The 18,021-nt window shown below is 41.6% G+C and overlaps 1 protein-coding gene across 1 annotated transcript; it reads right to left on the bottom strand.

Annotated features, from left to right (window-relative positions):
* Positions 1-4,580: 4,580 nt before the first annotated feature.
* On the bottom strand, positions 4,581-17,990 carry klf15 (Kruppel-like factor 15). Its single transcript, XM_034686882.1, has 3 exons — positions 17,678-17,990; positions 14,161-15,639; positions 4,581-6,454 (listed from the first exon to the last, which is right to left on the bottom strand). Exons 2-3 carry the CDS (start codon positions 15,396-15,398, stop codon positions 6,286-6,288), a joined length of 1,407 nt encoding a protein of 468 aa, XP_034542773.1. The 5' UTR covers positions 15,399-15,639; positions 17,678-17,990; the 3' UTR covers positions 4,581-6,285.
* Between the last annotated feature and the right edge of the window lie 31 nt (positions 17,991-18,021).

Below are 18,021 nucleotides of genomic sequence, written 5' to 3'. Positions count from 1 at the left end.
TCGGTCCTCACTCTATAAATTCACACTTCAGACATAAAGCACCGACGGTCAGGGCTGCATGTAACCTTGAGCCTGTCTGAACATCACAGAGCCAGTGGGAACACAGATAAGATACTGCATGTTTACGTACTGTATACAGTCTCCTGTGTGGGGCTCTACTTTTCTGCAGGTGGCCCCGAGACAGACTCTCTGTTCGGAGCTTAAACAGCTTTTGCAAGTTTCTCCATGTATGATGACTTGAAGTTGCATCTGATATAATATTGTTCACGTCTTACTTATTATGGTATCAGGTACAAAAATAAACACATTGTCCAAAAAAAAGAACCCTATCAATTAACAAACCTTTATTTTGAAAAGCAGCTGTGAATCCCTGCAAAGTGTATCTATGTATGTCTGCCTTGAGCTTAAATGAAACCCCCATTATTCAGGTTTGTTGACTTATTTTTTATTCTCCAAAAGCACTGTTGTACCGAGTTTAATGTTCCTTTATTAGTTTATATCTTATGTCTTGTAATTCCATATATAATATAGCAACATATTTGTATTTCATGCTTTTAAAAACAGTCCCCACAAAGTGCTGAGTGACATGGTAAAAACTACAATATTTTTTTTTGTTTTTGGGCTGAGGCTTTGTTATAAACTTGGACAGATTTGAAGGACTTCATATCCTGTATTGATGGTAAATAATTGTAATGTGTGTTATGTCAGAGTAGCAGGTCAATGAGTGGGATGTTTGTGCAACTTAAAGGCACAGTGTGCAAAAATGAGGCCATGGCATGTTCGCCTTTCTGTGCCACGGTAGAAAAATGGTGGTGCAAGATGGCGGCCTCTGCAGATAGGGACCTGCTCATTATGTACACTACCAGTCAAAAGTTTGGACACACATTCTCATTCAATGTATTTTATTTATTTAGATAATTTTCAACATTGTAGATTAATACTGAAGACATCAAAACTATGAAATAATCTGGTTTTGCCATAATCTGGATTACAACAGTAGTCAAATAGGGCTATCCATTGTGTACTAACCCTACCTCTGAACAACACAACTGATGGTCTCAAACACATTAAGAAGGCAAGTCATTCTACAAATGAACTCTTGACAAGGCTCATGTTAATTAGAAACCATTCCAGGAGACCACTTCATGAAGCAGACTGAGAGAATACCAAGAGTGTGCAAAGCTGTCACGAAGGAAAAAGGGGTCTACTTTACAGAATCTAAAATATAAAACATATTCTGATTTGTTTAACACTTTTTTGTTCATTAAATAATTCCATATACGTTCTTTCATAGTTTTGATGTCTTCAGTATTAATCTACAATGTTTCAAATAATTAGAATAAATACAAACCCTTGAATGAGAAGGTGTTTCCACACTTCTGACTGGTAGTGTAGATATAAAAGGCTCATTATAAGTTAACAAAGACATGTTTTTATATGTAGGTGGTTATGCACTACTTTCAACATACTCATGATTACACTATTCCATTTTACCAAGTCTGTATTAGAAGCATTTAACAGAACAGACTTGGTAAAATGGAATAGTATAATCATGAGTACTTACTTCTTATACTTTGAACTCTTTATTTTCAACCAGAGTGTCAAATGAAATTGATACATTCACAAATAATGAACAACCCCAGCCTTACCCTCTAGATCTGAACTATTCAGGGGACATGGAGATTAACTTTGACTTAGAGCTGCATGTTTTTTAAGGACAAAGAAAGATTAATGCTGGCTCATTCATTTTATTTTGACACCCAGGCAACATAACTATGCCTGTATTATGTAAATGTTCCTCTCTTCAGTAACTCAGTTAACAGCAGAAGCCTGTTGTTGTGAATGTATGAATCCAATGCAAACAAGCATGCTCTTCAGTTAACCCTTCGTAGCTTACAAACTAGAGTAATTACAGCGCCTCCTGTGCGTCATGTGCATGTGGAAAGATGTTGCTTAACAACAACTCTCTATGTGCTCTTATTCTGAAAAGTAGCTCCTGAGCAAAACCAGGTGCAGCCTCCTGTACAGTATGTTTATGTCTGTGAGCAGTTGTCAAGGTAAATGCTTCCACAGTTGGTGGGGTCATATGGGAAGAATTAGCTGTCACTTCCCCCACCTTCCTGCTCTCTGTTCTCTCCATAACCCCTCTCCCTAAAGTCATGCATGCACAGAGACACATGAATACTTACCCCCCGATATAATGTTCACCACTAACAATGTATTCTCTTAAAGCCAGATCTCTAAACCAGATTTATCATCACTTTCATCGACTGCAACACTCAAACACTCTCCTTATGGATGGTGAGTCAGCAACTTCTTTCATTTCCAGCTTTAGATTTAGTATCCAAGTCTGGTCCTCATTTTGGCATCGGCGGGGGTTCAGCAGTGCAATGAAAATCCTGTACACTGTTACAAATCAAAAGGGATGCTAGGATGTTATCTTTGGTTATACCTGGGACATCATATTTACACCGGACCAGAGGCCTGACTTCAGGAGAAGGTTTTGGAGGCAGGAAGGTTAAACCTTGGGTCTTCAGCAGCTGGTGGTCATTGTTGTTATTTGTGATGCACATGGTCTTTGTAAGCTACAAGAGTTCTGGTCTCTACCTCTGCTCAGCCGAGGCCACAGCTGCCCTGCACTAGTGCAGCGCTCAAACTTCAGCAGGCTGATTTAATTACTCTCACTGGTGTGATTGTGGTCTCTGAGTAAGGAGATAACAGCTACCTCAACAAAAACACCAGCTGTACCTCAAACGTGTGTTTTGCTGTAGATCATTACAAGATCAGATTCAGAGCTTCAGACTCATTTGATAAACTGTCAGAACAGAACGGACCATCAAGTACGTAACCTGTAATGTCAACAAGCAAAGCAAATACATCTGCAGCTCTCACTGCTGTGCAGACCTGTAGCTACCATCCAGAACACAGAGGTCACGTTCTCTGTGGCTTTCTCTCTGAGTGTCTACATTACAGTTTGGGTTTCATGTTCATTCACGTGGTGGGGTTGAAAGGTACACAAAAACTGTCTTTAAACTTCATTCGGACCATTTTAGACCCGTTTCTGGACAAAAGAACCCTCCCTGACCCCACAACACACACACACACACACACACACACACACACACACACACACACACACACACACACACACACACACACACAGACACACACACACACACACACACACACACACACACACACTACAGTCTCTTGATCCTTGGGCAGGTGTAAACAGAAAGTGAAGGGTGGCACTCTTTCTTTAATGCCTCTATTTGTTAATACTACAGTCTATAGTACAGAACCACAGAACCAAGCCTTAGCCTCCAGTGTTTAAAAAATGAAGCACAATGCAGAGCTGCTGAAAAAGTTAGAGGAGGCTAAAGGCTGCCGTAACTCTGCCTCTTCGCCTCATGCTAGGTCGACCAAAAATTATGTTGAGTCAGCATTTCCAAAACTTAGCTTCAGACACTTATGGGGGACGTCACCAGGACTCAGTCTGTTGATGGACAGTGATAAAATGTAATGCTTAATAACAAGTAAAAGAATAGGATATTCATTGCAATTTTTTTGTTCACATTGCCCCTTTAATTAAAGTGTTCTTGATCTTTGTCTTACTGTCTCTCCCTCTCAGCTTATCTTTTAATTAAATATTCTTTCTCCGCACACTTTCTACCTACCTTCTATGTTCTGTACGTTGACTTAGAGTTATATTTTTGGGGGGGTTTTACAGCTTTATTTATAGACGAGAGGACAGTGGATAGTGTTGGAAAATGAGAGATAATGGGGGACTGACATGCAGGAAAGAGGCTGCAGGCTGGTTTAGAACCCGGGCCACCCACTACATGGGCGCGCAACTTAACCATTAGGCTGAATCTGCGCCCGTATGTTGTTTTTTAAACTATGTTACAAGTCCTTGATATTTTTACTGTATCTCTAGTTTTGTAAATATATTGTACATTTACTTATTAAGTTCTGTACTTTTCTTAAGATATGCTAATTTACTTTATTTTAATTGGTAAAAATGTCTTGATAATTACTGTTTTATATGCTCTTTATTTGCACTATCCACTTTGCTGCTGCAACACTGCAAATGTCCCTGTTGTGACACGAAAAAAGGTTTATCTTATCTAATCTTATAATGACTGTTAAAGCATGCATGCTTTAACTTTTTTACCTGTCTAAATATTGTGTTGTTCTATCCTGTAATGTATTGCTTCACTCCTGGAACAAGTAAAGGTGAATCAGCTGGCTCAGAGTTGGTAAAAGTAAGTGATTGCAACTATAACTGTTCGTTATCACATGTGTATTTGAGAACTTCCTACTCCGAAAGCTAATCTTTTGGTTTGTGCTGATTGTGGCTTCCCCTGTAGCCAGAAAGGTATTACTATCTCTTTGTTGATCTTCTCATGTGTATGTGGACTTAAAAAAGCTGCCTCAGTCAATGCTATCACACACTTTGAATCCCTGCAGTTGAAAATAAGTGCGGCTAAATTTTACACGCTTTAACAAGTTTTGCACCTTTAATGTCCCGAACGAAGTAAATACATGGATGTGAAGCATACAAACACAGCGCAGACTCATTTGTTTCTTTTCAGTTTTATTTGTAAATGCATCTTGGATAGGACAAAGAAAAAATATATAATATATTCATATGTACTGAAATGTTATGTACACATATAGGGTTTACACTAAAAATCTTCACAACCACTGATTTGTTTTAAGATATGGTCTCAGGATCGTCTCTGTGCGAGTCCTGGATGCAGCGATGCACTCTCCTGCATATTTACATACATTCATAGGATGCGATAAAACACCTGTGTTCACACAAGCATTAAAAATTCAAAAATTGAATGAAAGGAATGATGTACAATGTTGTGTACCCCCTGCTTGTTTTCACTTTACACACATGAATTACGTATGGACGGCATGGTCACACCCCAGCACATTCACAGCCGGGTGTTGTACACTTCACGGCATCACCAAGTGTGCCGTGTCCTTAGGAGAGATGCTGTGACAACATTTCTCAGAAGATCCTCCTCCTGGTAGTTCAGCACCATGGTGTGTAGCGTGTCAGTTGATGTCACCTCAACATAACGGCCAGCGGAGGTGTGACTAAAAGTGTCAGCCAGTAACATGAAGCACTGTTGAGGCAGATTTTGTGTCAAGTCGTCAGCAAAATGATAGATCTGATAATAATAGCAGACTGAGACATTCAGCTCCATGGCCATTCACTGACAGAAGGAGGCATATTATGACACCTTACAACAGTCACTCAACACCTCGTGAAAATATTTACCACTGAACGGCTTGATTTACCAAACCGTTTGCTCTGCAGTAAGGATTGTGTGGTACAGTAAGGCCAGAGAAGTCAAATAAGTAGAAGAGGAGCATGTAGGTACACATGACTTAGCTTAATCAAACAATGAACAAAGCTCATTTAACACTGATCAGAAGGCTGATTGAACAATCACTGTGCGCTTAACCCTTCAGTCATGATTCACTTTTGCATTTCTTGTGTTGTCTCTTACTCTCCTCCTCGAGTCACAGCAGGTTTACACAGAGGCTCAAAAGTGTCCCGGTATCTTTGTCAAAATTTCCCCTTCTTTGTTTTGCAATCAGTAGTCCATTACCACGTTTTCAAACAGGTCCCTTCTTGTGCATCAACACCAAGTTGAGTCATCAACTTGAACTGGACTGTGCAGCAGAAACTAGAACAAAGCTATCAGAGGAACCTCACAGCAGACACCTCTGTGGACCCCTGGAAGAGTAACTACAACTCTGGTAGCAGCTTACGAGGATCCTCCTCCGGGACCTCCATTCAGGGCTTCCTACACATCCCATAACATGAGGAATGTCCAAGACATTGGCAGCTTTCAGGAAGATAAAAGGCAGTTGTTTTGATCCAGGTAGAATTAAAATGCAAGGCTATTACGAAAGCTATCTTGTGATCTAGACTGAATGAAAATAAGCTTATCTTATCTTCTGCTGACGAAGGCGATAAGAAGAGAACAAACAGGAGTACCGAAGCACCAACAGCAACAACAACCTTATGCTGATTACAGGATGGTAACTCTGTTGGTTTACTTTTGTACAATAAATTAGAATAATCAAAGACTGCTGACACAGAGGGATGTGTGCCTCTGAGTAATGATTCAGATTGACTCCAAGTAGGCGTGATACACACACGTATCCTCGTCCTCACCCTCACAGCATGCTCCAGGGTTATGTCTGTATGAGAGTGAGCTCAGCAGTCCCAGAGATCCCAGTGATCCCAGCAGCATGGAGTCAGTTTGCCGAGCGTACTGTCCGGCTACTTCGTGGAAAACGGTGGACTTTGATGTGTTTTGATAGGTGGTCGCTGCGGGCGAACTTCTTTTCACACACTGGACACTGATAGGGCTTAACGCCTGAGTGGGACCGCCGGTGTCGAGAGAGCTCGTCTGACCGGGAAAACCTGGAGAGGAAGAAGAATAAGAAATGTTTTACATTGAGATGTAGAAGAAGGAGAGTGGACACACAAATGGTATCACATCAGATTGATGCAAAAACTAAAGGCAAGGGACAATCTCCTTTATCCCCTCTATCCCTCTCTCCAACATGGTCTCAGCAGATGTGTGTCTAACATGAGTCTGGTCCTGCTGGAGGTTTCTGCCTGTTAAAGGAAGTTTGTCCTTGCCACTGTAACTTGCTAAATGCTGCAAAGTGCTCTGCTCATGGTGGATTAAGATGAGATCAGACTGAGTCCTGTCTGTAAGATGGGACTGGATCTTATCCTGTCTTGATGTTGGGTCTTTCTTAATAATAGAACATAGAGTACGGTCTAGACCTGCTCTGTTTGGAAAGAGTGCGGATTACATTTGTTGTGATTTGGTGCTTTATAAATAAAGATTGATTGAAGATCTCTGGAGTCTGAAGTGTTCTGGTTTCTGTTCTGTTGTAGACAACAAAGAATCCAGTAAGCTTTGTTGAATGCAGGTAATTCGTCAGTGGGTAAAACCAAAAGAAGTGATATGATGACTAAAATGCAAACCCAGATCCCACCAGGTCTAATCAAACCACATTTTAGGCTGTAGTTAACCTTTACAAAACACATCTGCATGGATCCTTCATTCTCTCAATTTCCAGTTGGTCTTTAAAGATCTGAGAGGAAGACTTTTCACTGATACTGTGTATTAGTTGTTCAAATAACTTCTGACTACACCAGATGTCACTCATCTCTTCAGATGATAACAAATGACTTCAGTGATTGAACTCAACTCAATATGAGCATCTAAAGACCTGCAGCTTGACTTAAAGTTGAAGTGACTCCAGTGTTCAGTACGCAGGGAAAAGTAGGCTGAAGCTGTTTTGTGGGTGTGTCACATCACCAGCATGTCTTATCCTCAGCTGCTTCTGGAGTTCTCACGATGAAATGTGGCCAGAAGTTATGCTGAGACTAGGAGCTGTCATCTTTCTGCCTTCTTCATGGAGAAGTCATTTCAACTTGTGTTACAAATGTTGAGGCCACATGGATTCAATGAGGGATTAAAAACCAGATTCACATTTAATGAAATGCTTTCACACTCACACAAGCCTCCAAATTATATAATTAACAGCACGTTTTCAACTCCAAAAGTAAAAGGGTTCACTTGGCGATGAAATTAAGTTTAGTGCCTAAAATACTAAGTTCAGGTCCTGTACTCAGGACTCATTGGTCTAGTTTTGAGTCTCAATTAAGGATTTCATAGCCAAGACTAGACATTATAAGACTTACATAGAAGTAATGAGAAGTTAGGGGATAGTTTCAAGCAGCTGTCTGTCTCAGATGTTAGTTTTTATGCAGGAACAATCATATTCCCTTTGTCTTGAAACCAGTTACAAACTCTTGATCTTCTTTAATGAAGGAACTGAACTATGCAACAAATATTTCTAGAGAAAATATGTTCTATGAATGTTTCACAGCGCCAAACTTGCCAAATCCCATCAGTACATCTTGTTACTTTTAATCTAAATTTTGCAACTCCCTGTATTCCCAAGTTAAACACAGCTTCCAAGACCAGAAACCTTCTCTCTGAGCTTCCCAGTGTAATTATGTGTCATGAGCAAGAATGCTTCACATGTTGAAAATACAACTTATTTGCCTGCAAGTCATTTGGACAAGCGAAACATCACAGCAGGGTTAGCATGCGAGGCATATGCTGCTTGGCTGGAGCCACGAGAATGACAGCTCCAGGGCTTCTTCCGAGCAGCCCAGTTCTGTGAAACAGACTGACCGGCCTCTGTATCCCAGATGTTGCTCTGCCGGCTGACTTGACAAGATGATGAATTGGTACAGTCGCACCCTGTGATTAAGCAGCAATACAAAAGAAGCTGCAGTGAAAACCTGTTGTACTCACTATGTAGATAGAGTAAAGAATGGACTACAGTGATTCTGCTCACACTGAGAGCATTTGCACAGGCAGCCTCTGAAAAAAAATCCTTATCATATCACCTAAAACACCTTCCCATGTAAAAAAGATCACAGCAGATTAAGTAGTACACTATAACAGGGTCTGGTTTGGCTTAGAAGTCAAATTGTGCACCCCATGTGCAGAGGCTCTGGCCCCCAAAGCAGGAGGTCCAGGTTGGATTCCAACCCTTTTGCTGCACGTCACACCCCATTCTCTCTCTCTCTCTCTCTCTCTCTCTCTCTCTCTCTCTCTCTCTCTCTCTCTCTCTCTCTCTCTCTCTCTCTCTCTCTCTCACACTCTCTCCACTGTCCTCTCTCATTTAAATCATAAACAAAACCTTAACGTTACACCTTCTAACTGGAGTACTTGTAGGGTTATTGGATACCATGGGAACGAACACATACGCAGCATGTGCAGGATATATTTACTGTAATTTGGAGCAGGCAGTCAGTGTCATCACCACAGAATGGATGTGGGATGAAATTACATACATGGAAATAAGAAAGCTAATGTCTTCACCAAGTGCTTCATAAAATGCACAGTGCCGGTAAACTCTGCATCTAAATCTGCTCTTCATGTTCTTTGACAAAGTTTGTGGGGAAGATATCATTGTGTAAAAAAAGAGCATCACTGCCACTCTGAAGTCTGACATTCCTACATCTGTTTCAGATCTGTTGCTACGCAAAATGACAAAGTACCAGAGAAACAGACAGGATTTATTATTTTACTCCCAAATTGATCAAGTTGGAGCTGTTTCTATCTTAAAAAGGGACTTGTTGTTATTTCCTTTCTTCTCAAGATGTATTTTTTTTGTTTAACCATCTGTTGAATTTAATCCTTCACATTAAACAAACACTGAAAAAGGCTGAAATGCAAACTGACTGCAGGAGGAAAGAGTGCTGGGTTTGGTTGGCACATCTGTAGAAACACGCAAGACTAAAAAGCAGCAGGCAGAGCACTTTTTCTGACCTTGAGAGAGAGGGGACACATTACATCTCTCCCATTTAAGCATTCCCCTCATGTGTGGGGGCACATTACTCCTAGAATCCACCCCCCCCAGGGAGTCCCCAGCTTCATTCCTCCAGTGAGTCAGCCTGAAAGAGTTTAGTTACACAGCCTACGCTTGACAATATCACGCACTCTGTGATGCAAAATATGCAGCAGAGTCACCCCTCTGAGCAGATACAAGGCTCTTCATCTTTTCAACAGAGCAGCATGGTGAATACAGTGATGAAGAATATAAATAGAACATAACAACGATCTTTAGTTGACTCACAGGATTTGAGCTGAGTTTCAAAGGCAAACAGGCATAATTATGAAAAGCAGTCATTGCAGTATTAATCACAGCCTCAGTAATACTGCAAGAACAGCTGTTTCTGACTTGAGCTTGTTTGTCTCATGCATGAAGGGGAGATCTGTTTAACAGTTGAGAACAAAGGAGATCGACATAGTGAATAGGATAGTGAATCACAGGGTTTCTTACGTTAAGTTATGTTACATTAAGTTACGTTAAGTTACATTACGTTCCGTTCCGTTATATTATATTACGTTACGTTACTATTGGATATGATACGATACGAATGGATACGATACGTTACGATACGATATGACACCATATGATATAATCCGATTGGATATGAAACGATATACAATCTGATTGGATACGATCCGATTAGATTGGATACAATACGATACAATATGATTCAATTTGATACGATACAATACGATACGATATGATACCATACGATATGATATGATATACAATTTGATTGGATACAATACCATACAATGTGATTCAATTGGATACGACACAATACAATACGATTTGATTCGATACGTTACGATACGATATGATATGGTACGGTACGTTACGTCACTTGTGGATACTGCATTGCACCACACAGCCCAGCAAGGCACAAAGGAGACAAGACAAGACAGTGCTTAAAGGTTTACCCCATAACAAAAATATCATAACACAACAAATCTTTAAGTTTTAAATAACAAGATTATCACTTAACAGTAAATCATAGTATCCGATTAACACAAATTCCTCCTAACGGTATCTGTAGGATTGGTGAGTCATGAAATAATGACGCAGTGAATCAAATTTGAGTCAGTAGTAATATCGATGTTTGGTGCCACTAAAGCAATAATTGGTTTTGTTCAGTGCTCTGTCCTTTTTGCCATTTGCCAAGTCATTGCAAACATTTTTGTCTTTTAATACATTTAGTTTTTTCATATAGTCCCTGAATACCTCTTGCCATGAGCTTTCCCTGGTAAGATTTGACTAAGCATGGAAGAACTAGAGTGCAGTGTTTGGTACAAGTGTTCCTGAGGTCCACGATCCGACAATATTTAGAGCTCAGCAATCTACTTAAATATGTGTACCTTGTGTTGATGCATAAACCTTGAAGAGACTCTTTGCACATTCATGAACTTTTATATATCTGAAGTACAGTAAAACACTCATCGCGTCTTTCCGTCTCACTGTTCCCTCCCCGTTCCTCCTGGTCTATGAGAAACCTTGACTGATCCATCTCTTCTCTTTCATGCAGCGTGGCAGCCTGGACGTTCCTGGCCCACAGTCATGGTAACTATTCAACACTTTGTCTTTGTTCGCTCTACTTCCTCACTGTCGCTCCCTTCAAATGATTGTGTGCAAAACTGAAACAGGCCTTTTCTCCTCCTCTATCTCCCTCTCTCGTCTCCCCCCTCAGCCACCAAAACCAGCAGCACTTTATCTCCTGTCTTTTCCTAAAAGAAGAAATATCAGATACTCTGCTTCTCACTCAGTCCGCTTGATTCTCTCACGTTTTCACAACTTTTCTCCTCTTGAGGGCCCCATTTTTGTACAGTGGGTTACACACTCATTGGTTCTCACAGACACAAACTACATCCTGCCTTTTGTGAACAGACAAGAGCCCTTTGTTAGCTGGAACACACAGTCTGAGTTACTACTGCACAACCCCTCATATATTAGGGGACACACATTATTACAAGTACAGTATGATTGATGATGGGTTGCCAGGTTAGTAATGTAGTCCAATGTACCCACACAACGTTTTTAAGGGATATTGTGGATTACTTATTACTTGAACCAAAAAACGGTTTATGAATGATTAAGTGTTTGAAAGAGGAGGCTCCTCAAAGACTAATCTCTGCAAGTTGTGGCAAGTAGAAACCACATTACATAACAGCTCCCTGGCTGGGTCAGTTTTTGACAAACCTGCTGCTATGCACATGTAAATACAAGTGTAACATAGTCAGAAATCAAAGTGCAGAAACTCGGCACATCAAAGACACATACCACGACGAAACCTGAAAATTTGGTCCTGAATTTATACGAAGAGTTGAAGGAAAGGATCCCCAAAGGTTCAGAAAAACATAAATCTCTCCTCGTAACTGGGAGGCAAACTGAACATCCTCCTTACAGCTGCAATGAAGTAATCCTAAACTCAAAAAGTACAAGCCTTCCTGAATCTTTAAAGATTTATATTTCAAATTTGTTGTTTTTTGCAGGGAAACAATATTTTCCGTTTTTTATTTTGCAGCAAATGGTTAAATATTGCAACTGTTGTAGAGAAATCACATCAGCTCAGGTTAAAAATCACAGAATTTACAAAGTCTTGATGTCAAATATTGAGTGTCTCTTCGATCATGATCACAGCTCAGCCTCCATAGCTGCTGAATCTGTCTAAAATTCAGCATGATTGCAAAAGATACAAATGTGTATTCTCTGCGTGTTATTCTCTGTCCTCTAAAACATGGGTTCCCAAACTTATCAGGCCGTGACCCCCAAAATATAGGTGCTAAAGACTCACGACCCCCACTGTAAGACTCACGACCCCCACTGTATCTGAATGTTATTAAATGTAGCTTTATACTTCGTTTAGCTGGTCTGCATAAAATTAGCTAGCTACATGTGGCTGTGTTTCCTGTGCTGTTATGAATGAACTGCTGCTACTGATGCTTTTGTTTATTAACTGTAAACTAACTCTAACCAAGAGTCATTAAAGAAGGGCAAAAAATGCATTATTTCTAAATGAATTGCTTTTAAAAAAACAGATTTACAGTAATGGCAAAATACAAAATTTTAGATTACTTAAAAAAAGAAAAATCTTGTTACCCCCAATTACTGTCTGGCGACCCCCCAGGGGGGCCTGACCACCACTTTGGGAACCCCTGCTCTATGAGAAGTGCAAGGAGCTACATTTGAAGTTTATTCGTACATAGACCAGACCTTCTATCTGTACAAACTGATAAACAATGTACCAGGTTTATTCATATTGACAATTAAATGAGGAACGTTTCTTTTCAAAAAAACAAACAACCTCTTCTGATTCTTCTAATTCCCTGGAGAGCCGATCAACTTCACACACTTCAACTCTTGCACTAAATACTGGGCTAAATACTGAGCTATCAGGACTAAAAGACTGACAGGAATACAATATTGGAAAAGTAATCAAGACTACTGAAGAGCTTACTTCAGACCCACCATGTCTAGAACCACGAGTTCAAGAAAACACGGCTGAGGAAGTTAATCGCTGAAGTCTTTATATCAGTTTGAGTCTCACTGGCTGACCTGATGTGCTCAGGAAAACAGCCAGCTCAACCCCAGCAACTGGCACACACACACACACACACACACACACACACACACACACACACACACACACACTCACCCAAATCCACTAATGACTCTTTACTTTAATGTGCACGACTATTGCTTCACTGATGAAGACATCTGAGTTCTCTCACTGCCTTTCTCCATTACACACAGCAGGTTCTGAATTAGATCGTGCTGCTTTATACTTAGCTTTATACACACACTCACACACTCACACTACCCCAGCAACCACACAGCTGTCGGGTGTCAACAGGAGGTGCCCATGTTGTGGCCATGTGACTGCAGCCCACATGCACCGTCCCAGATTTACTTTGCATCTGCAAAATAGACACCCCGACTATTCTTGTACAGCCAAGATATCTCACTGCCTGACAAGGGGTGAGACTGTGCAAACAAATCCATCTATATCACCACTGCCTCCAATTAACACCTGGGAGGCTGCACGACAGCTATTAAGAGCTCCTCAGCTTCAGGGCTTAGTGAAAAGAAACACTGTGATTGTTTTTCCTATGCTTTTCTATTACCAGACTTAAAATAACTATAAGTATCTCTTTGCCGCCAGGAGCCCCAGACTCCCTACACAGCAAAGTCTAACGTCCATAGTGATGAATTATATCACAAATAATCAGATCCATGTTATTGAGCTGCTTCTCTCATGCTCTGTAGTTTGGGGGGAGAGATGCGGGTTGGTGTCTGGCTCTAAAGACCCTCTAAGTCTCTTTGCCTGTGCTAATACCTGACCCCCAGGGCGACAGGTCACAACGTGTCGCTTAACATCTGCACCACATTGGTTCCCATGTGACACCATGATCAGCACACAGACATGCCCCACTGACATATAATTACTGCTGCATCCAAGCGAGCCATGTGGACAGATGGGGGTTAAACCCTTTAAGATCATGCAGACAAACTAGAGTCTGATGGTCTTTAAACAGGCCTCACAGAACCATCAGTGTAAGTCTGTCTTTGAGTCACATTTCATTAGATTACACACACATAAAGATAAAAGCTGAATGATTAATAATGGTAAGTCTATTTGTGTCCTGTGTTTTTAAATGTTTGCAGAAATACATTCATTTCTGTTCTTAAATCATCAGTACCCACCTCCATCCACAGCCCTGCCAGTTGCAGGCGAATGGCTTCTCCCCCGTGTGCCTCCTCAGGTGGGCCTTCAGGTGGCTGCTCTTGGTGTACATCTTGGTGCAGCCGGGAAAACTACATTTGTGCATTTTTATAAGATCCGCCACTGGGTTCTTCGGGAACTTTTGACCTCCAACAAGAATACCTGTTCCTTGGCCAGCTGAACCGTCTCCAAGCCCCAGAGGCTTGGCTGCGATCGGGACGGGAGCAATGCGTACAAACTTGGTGGAAATGTTAAGGTTGGTGGAGGGTACGATGTGGGGCACCAGTGCAAAGGTCTGACCCTGGATGTTGACCAGTAGCTGTGCGATTTTGATGTCTGAGGCCGGGGAAGGCTGTGGGGTCTGGGCTGCTGGAGTAAGAGGTGCCGCTGTGGGCTCCTGCTTGATCTGAAGAGGCTGCACCTGTAGGACTACAGGTATCTCACTACTGCCACTTTCTGCTGATGAAGATTTGTTCCCTGATGCCTTCTTGGCTCCCGTGCTGGATTCATTGACAGGGTTAACTGGTACAGTTTTGGTCTCAGAGGAGTCAGCAGTGGCCAAGCCAGCAGCAGTGGGGACAGTCTGGTCTGAATACTTGGCCTCTTCCTCCAGTTTAGGCTCAGGAGAAGGCTCCCTGCACCACTCTAGGCCCACCTCTAGACCAAGAGCTTCCTCCAGTCCCATTCCTAAACCTGGGCAACTTTCTCTGATCTCTTGCTTCATTGTTACCACCTCCATATTCTCCTCCAAGAATTCTTCAATTTCCTCCAGTGTGGGCTGGAAAGACCCTCCAAGTTGTTCCTCTGGCTCCACATTGGACCAGGTGAGGAAGTCAAAATTTTCCACCTTTATGGGCTCACGTTTTGGAGGCTCGTCTCTCCGTGAGTCCCAAAGGAAAGTGGATAGCTGAATAGGTGCCCCAGATCCTGCGGGCAGATTGTTGGCACCTCCTAATGAAGCCTGGGACAACAGGTGATCCAGGATGCTGTCCTGGCTCTCAACACTAGAGTTGCTTTCATAGCTGGAGCTGAGCACCTGGGAGTCCGGGCTGGAACAGGAACGAGGGCTTGATGACTCGCTCAGATCGTCCTCGGAGAAAGGTGATGGCATCACCTGGTAGGAGCCCAGATCGGTCACCATGTCTGACAATAGATAGGCCTGTGGAGAGCCACCGTAAGGAAGAAAGATCTCCTCACTAACCGGGGAGTTATCCACCATCCCTGGAGAGTGCCAAACTGCTGTCTCTTGTTGGACTCGCAGTCTGTGTTTAGAATGATTTGTTAGAGAACTTTTCCTTGTGCTGCTGGGAAAGTTAGGCCAAACAAACCAAGGTCAATGGGGCCAAACTTCCCATGTGGTTAAGATAGAGTAACACCTGCTGTGTTCTCTCAGGGTGGAAAAAATGAGCGTCAGGAAAACACTCTTACAATCCAAGGTCTCCAGCCAGGACACCGTTTGTCTAAAGAGAAATAAACACAGACAGAGAGAGTTTTCTTAATCTTAATCCCAAATATTCAAGTCACATTCAAAAGGACAGAAAGTGAATGAGATTAAATGTCTATTAAAAGACGTCTAGGATGCCATACTCTCTTATTCTTCACTCAGCATTTTTGATATCCAACACAGAGGTTTGTGCAAATTCATCAATACCACAGCCTTGTTTTGAAAGTTGATAGTTGCATGCAGCTGTCATGTCGCAATCCAAGTGACACAGCACAGGGATAAGTATATTTTGTGACATAGCACAGGAAGAAATGGATCATACTTAAACAGTAAAGCTAATGTACTTCAGAGTGTATATTCATGGCCCATGCAGCCAACAACAAGGTTATTCCCTCTAAAATGTTCTGAAAATTGCATATTTATTTAAAAACATAATACATCTGCTAAAAAAAGTCTCCCCATCTTTCAGTTCTGTTTTGACCTTTTAAATAGTTGGACAAAGATGTCATGTATCTGCTTAAAATGTCAAAAAGACGCAGCTTAATGTTCTTAAATTTAAGACCTTAATCGAGAATATTTTGTCAGTGTTACTTTTTTGTGCTGAACACCACAGAATTATGCCAACCCCTCTCGTCCTGTTCCTCACCCTCTTTCACATTAATCATAAAATAACTGTCATACATCTTTTCATTCTCACTGCTCTTACCCTCTGGAAAATGTCTTATTGTGTGTTATCACTTTATCACAATTAAAGAATATGTACAGACAACACTGTGCATGTGGTGCAGCAGCAGAAACGTATTATCGATTAAATATTTAGAAGTCTTTCTTTTCTTCAAGAGAGCAGATTAAAAACATTCCCAATTGTATTTTTTCTTTTGCACTCTGAATCACCAGTATTACATAATAACTTTTGTTTGCTCTTTGTCATTAAACAAATACATCCTCTATCGTTCTTCTGCAGTTATGGTTAGGTCAAGGTTTTCCAACTATTGTTTTAAAAACATGGTATTATCTATTGCCTAATTAATCTACTACAGGTTTGTACTATATCTTTAAATATCTGTATCACATTTTATGGCTGCCTTTTATTGTGACCCACGATGGTTTTCTTTTCATGTAGTACAGGGCTCAGGTTCCACTTTATCACCTTTGTTTTCATAATGTACCACTATATACTTCATAAATAGGTTATTTTCCTGGAACAGGGAGCGTCATTAACCCCGTATCCGCCCTCCCTTTCCAGGAGCCCCTGCATGGTTGGAGTGACCGGGAGTAAACCCGTGCAGAGCGAGGAAAAAATAAAACTGTCAACATTATTATCAGAAGGCACCGCATGGGGCAGCCTGGAGCAGCGAGCGCTCCTGCGCTGCATGCGTAAATCACCTGCCCTGCTGCTTGTTTACAGGACAATTAAAACGCAATAAATCAGTCAGAGCAAAGCTTCTGAAGTTGGGAGGACGAAGAATTTGAATATGAGTCACCACTTTTGTATTTACAACATGCAGGCCGATGCACCGCAATGATTTGCTCAGCATGCCTTTAAGAGCAGTTTTATTTATTTTGCGTAATCATGAAGAGAAAAACATCATCTCTTTGATTCTCACACTTCGGTAGGCAGTAGAGCAGTAGACAGTGTGAAATAACTATAAATATGCATAATTGTGTTTGTAAAATGATCAATAATGCTCATAAATCGTTCATAACTATGGGGGTTTGCGGGCAGCATGGCTCAGAGAACTTAAAAATCCCGTCACACATGCTGCAGCAATCACGAGACCAAACTCATTCATTTGGCCCCCGCTTTTAAACATCAGCATTATACATAAATGTAATGAACATTTTATAATCACATCATATTCTATAATATCGGACAGTGTGCTGTGTTTTTCTGCCAGTCCTCACCGCGCTGCATAACGCATGAGTACACGCGCGTCTCCGCTCTCAACGTAAACATGTTTTCGTCCAGTCTGCTGCAGCATATGGCATCGAGGAAACACGCGCGCCCTGCAGCCCCAAACACACCAATACATCAAATTAACCTCCAATCTTACCTCCAGTCACAGCAATTACAATCCCAGAGCAAAGGACGCGAGGAGGTTTGTGTTTTATCCGTTAAATCCGATGGGGCAGTTTTTTGCCAGCGCAGGTTTTGCCCTTGGGGCTCGCCATGCAGCAACAGCAGCGTTCACACTGGACTGACTGAGCTCTGCCTGAGTTGTACTATATGACTGTCACATGACTGCCAGTGTGTGTGTTACAGGGTTACTGTAGTGGGAAATAAGAGGCTGCCTCTGAAGGCTCGTCCCCGCTCTGCAGCCTCATTGGCTGTTCTGCGGTGGGATGGAGGCGGGTCGTCCGTCCTGTCACTCAGAGGCTGTGCTGCGTGGAAAAACAT

Source organism: Notolabrus celidotus, chromosome 1 (assembly GCF_009762535.1).
Source record: "Notolabrus celidotus isolate fNotCel1 chromosome 1, fNotCel1.pri, whole genome shotgun sequence".
NCBI lineage: Eukaryota > Metazoa > Chordata > Actinopteri > Labriformes > Labridae > Notolabrus > Notolabrus celidotus.
The sequence above is the reverse complement of the archived record's forward strand: the minus strand, read 5'-3'. Positions and strand labels throughout refer to the sequence as shown.

Coding starts and splice junctions, on each gene's coding strand:
- klf15 (XM_034686882.1), bottom strand. CDS start 15,398: ATGGTGGATAACTCCCCGGTTAGTGAGGAGATCTTTCTTCCTTACGGT. Junction 6,455..14,160: donor TGGCAGGGCTGTGGATGGAG/GTGGGTACTGAT, acceptor CTTCCTCTCCAG/GTTTTCCCGGTCAGACGAGC.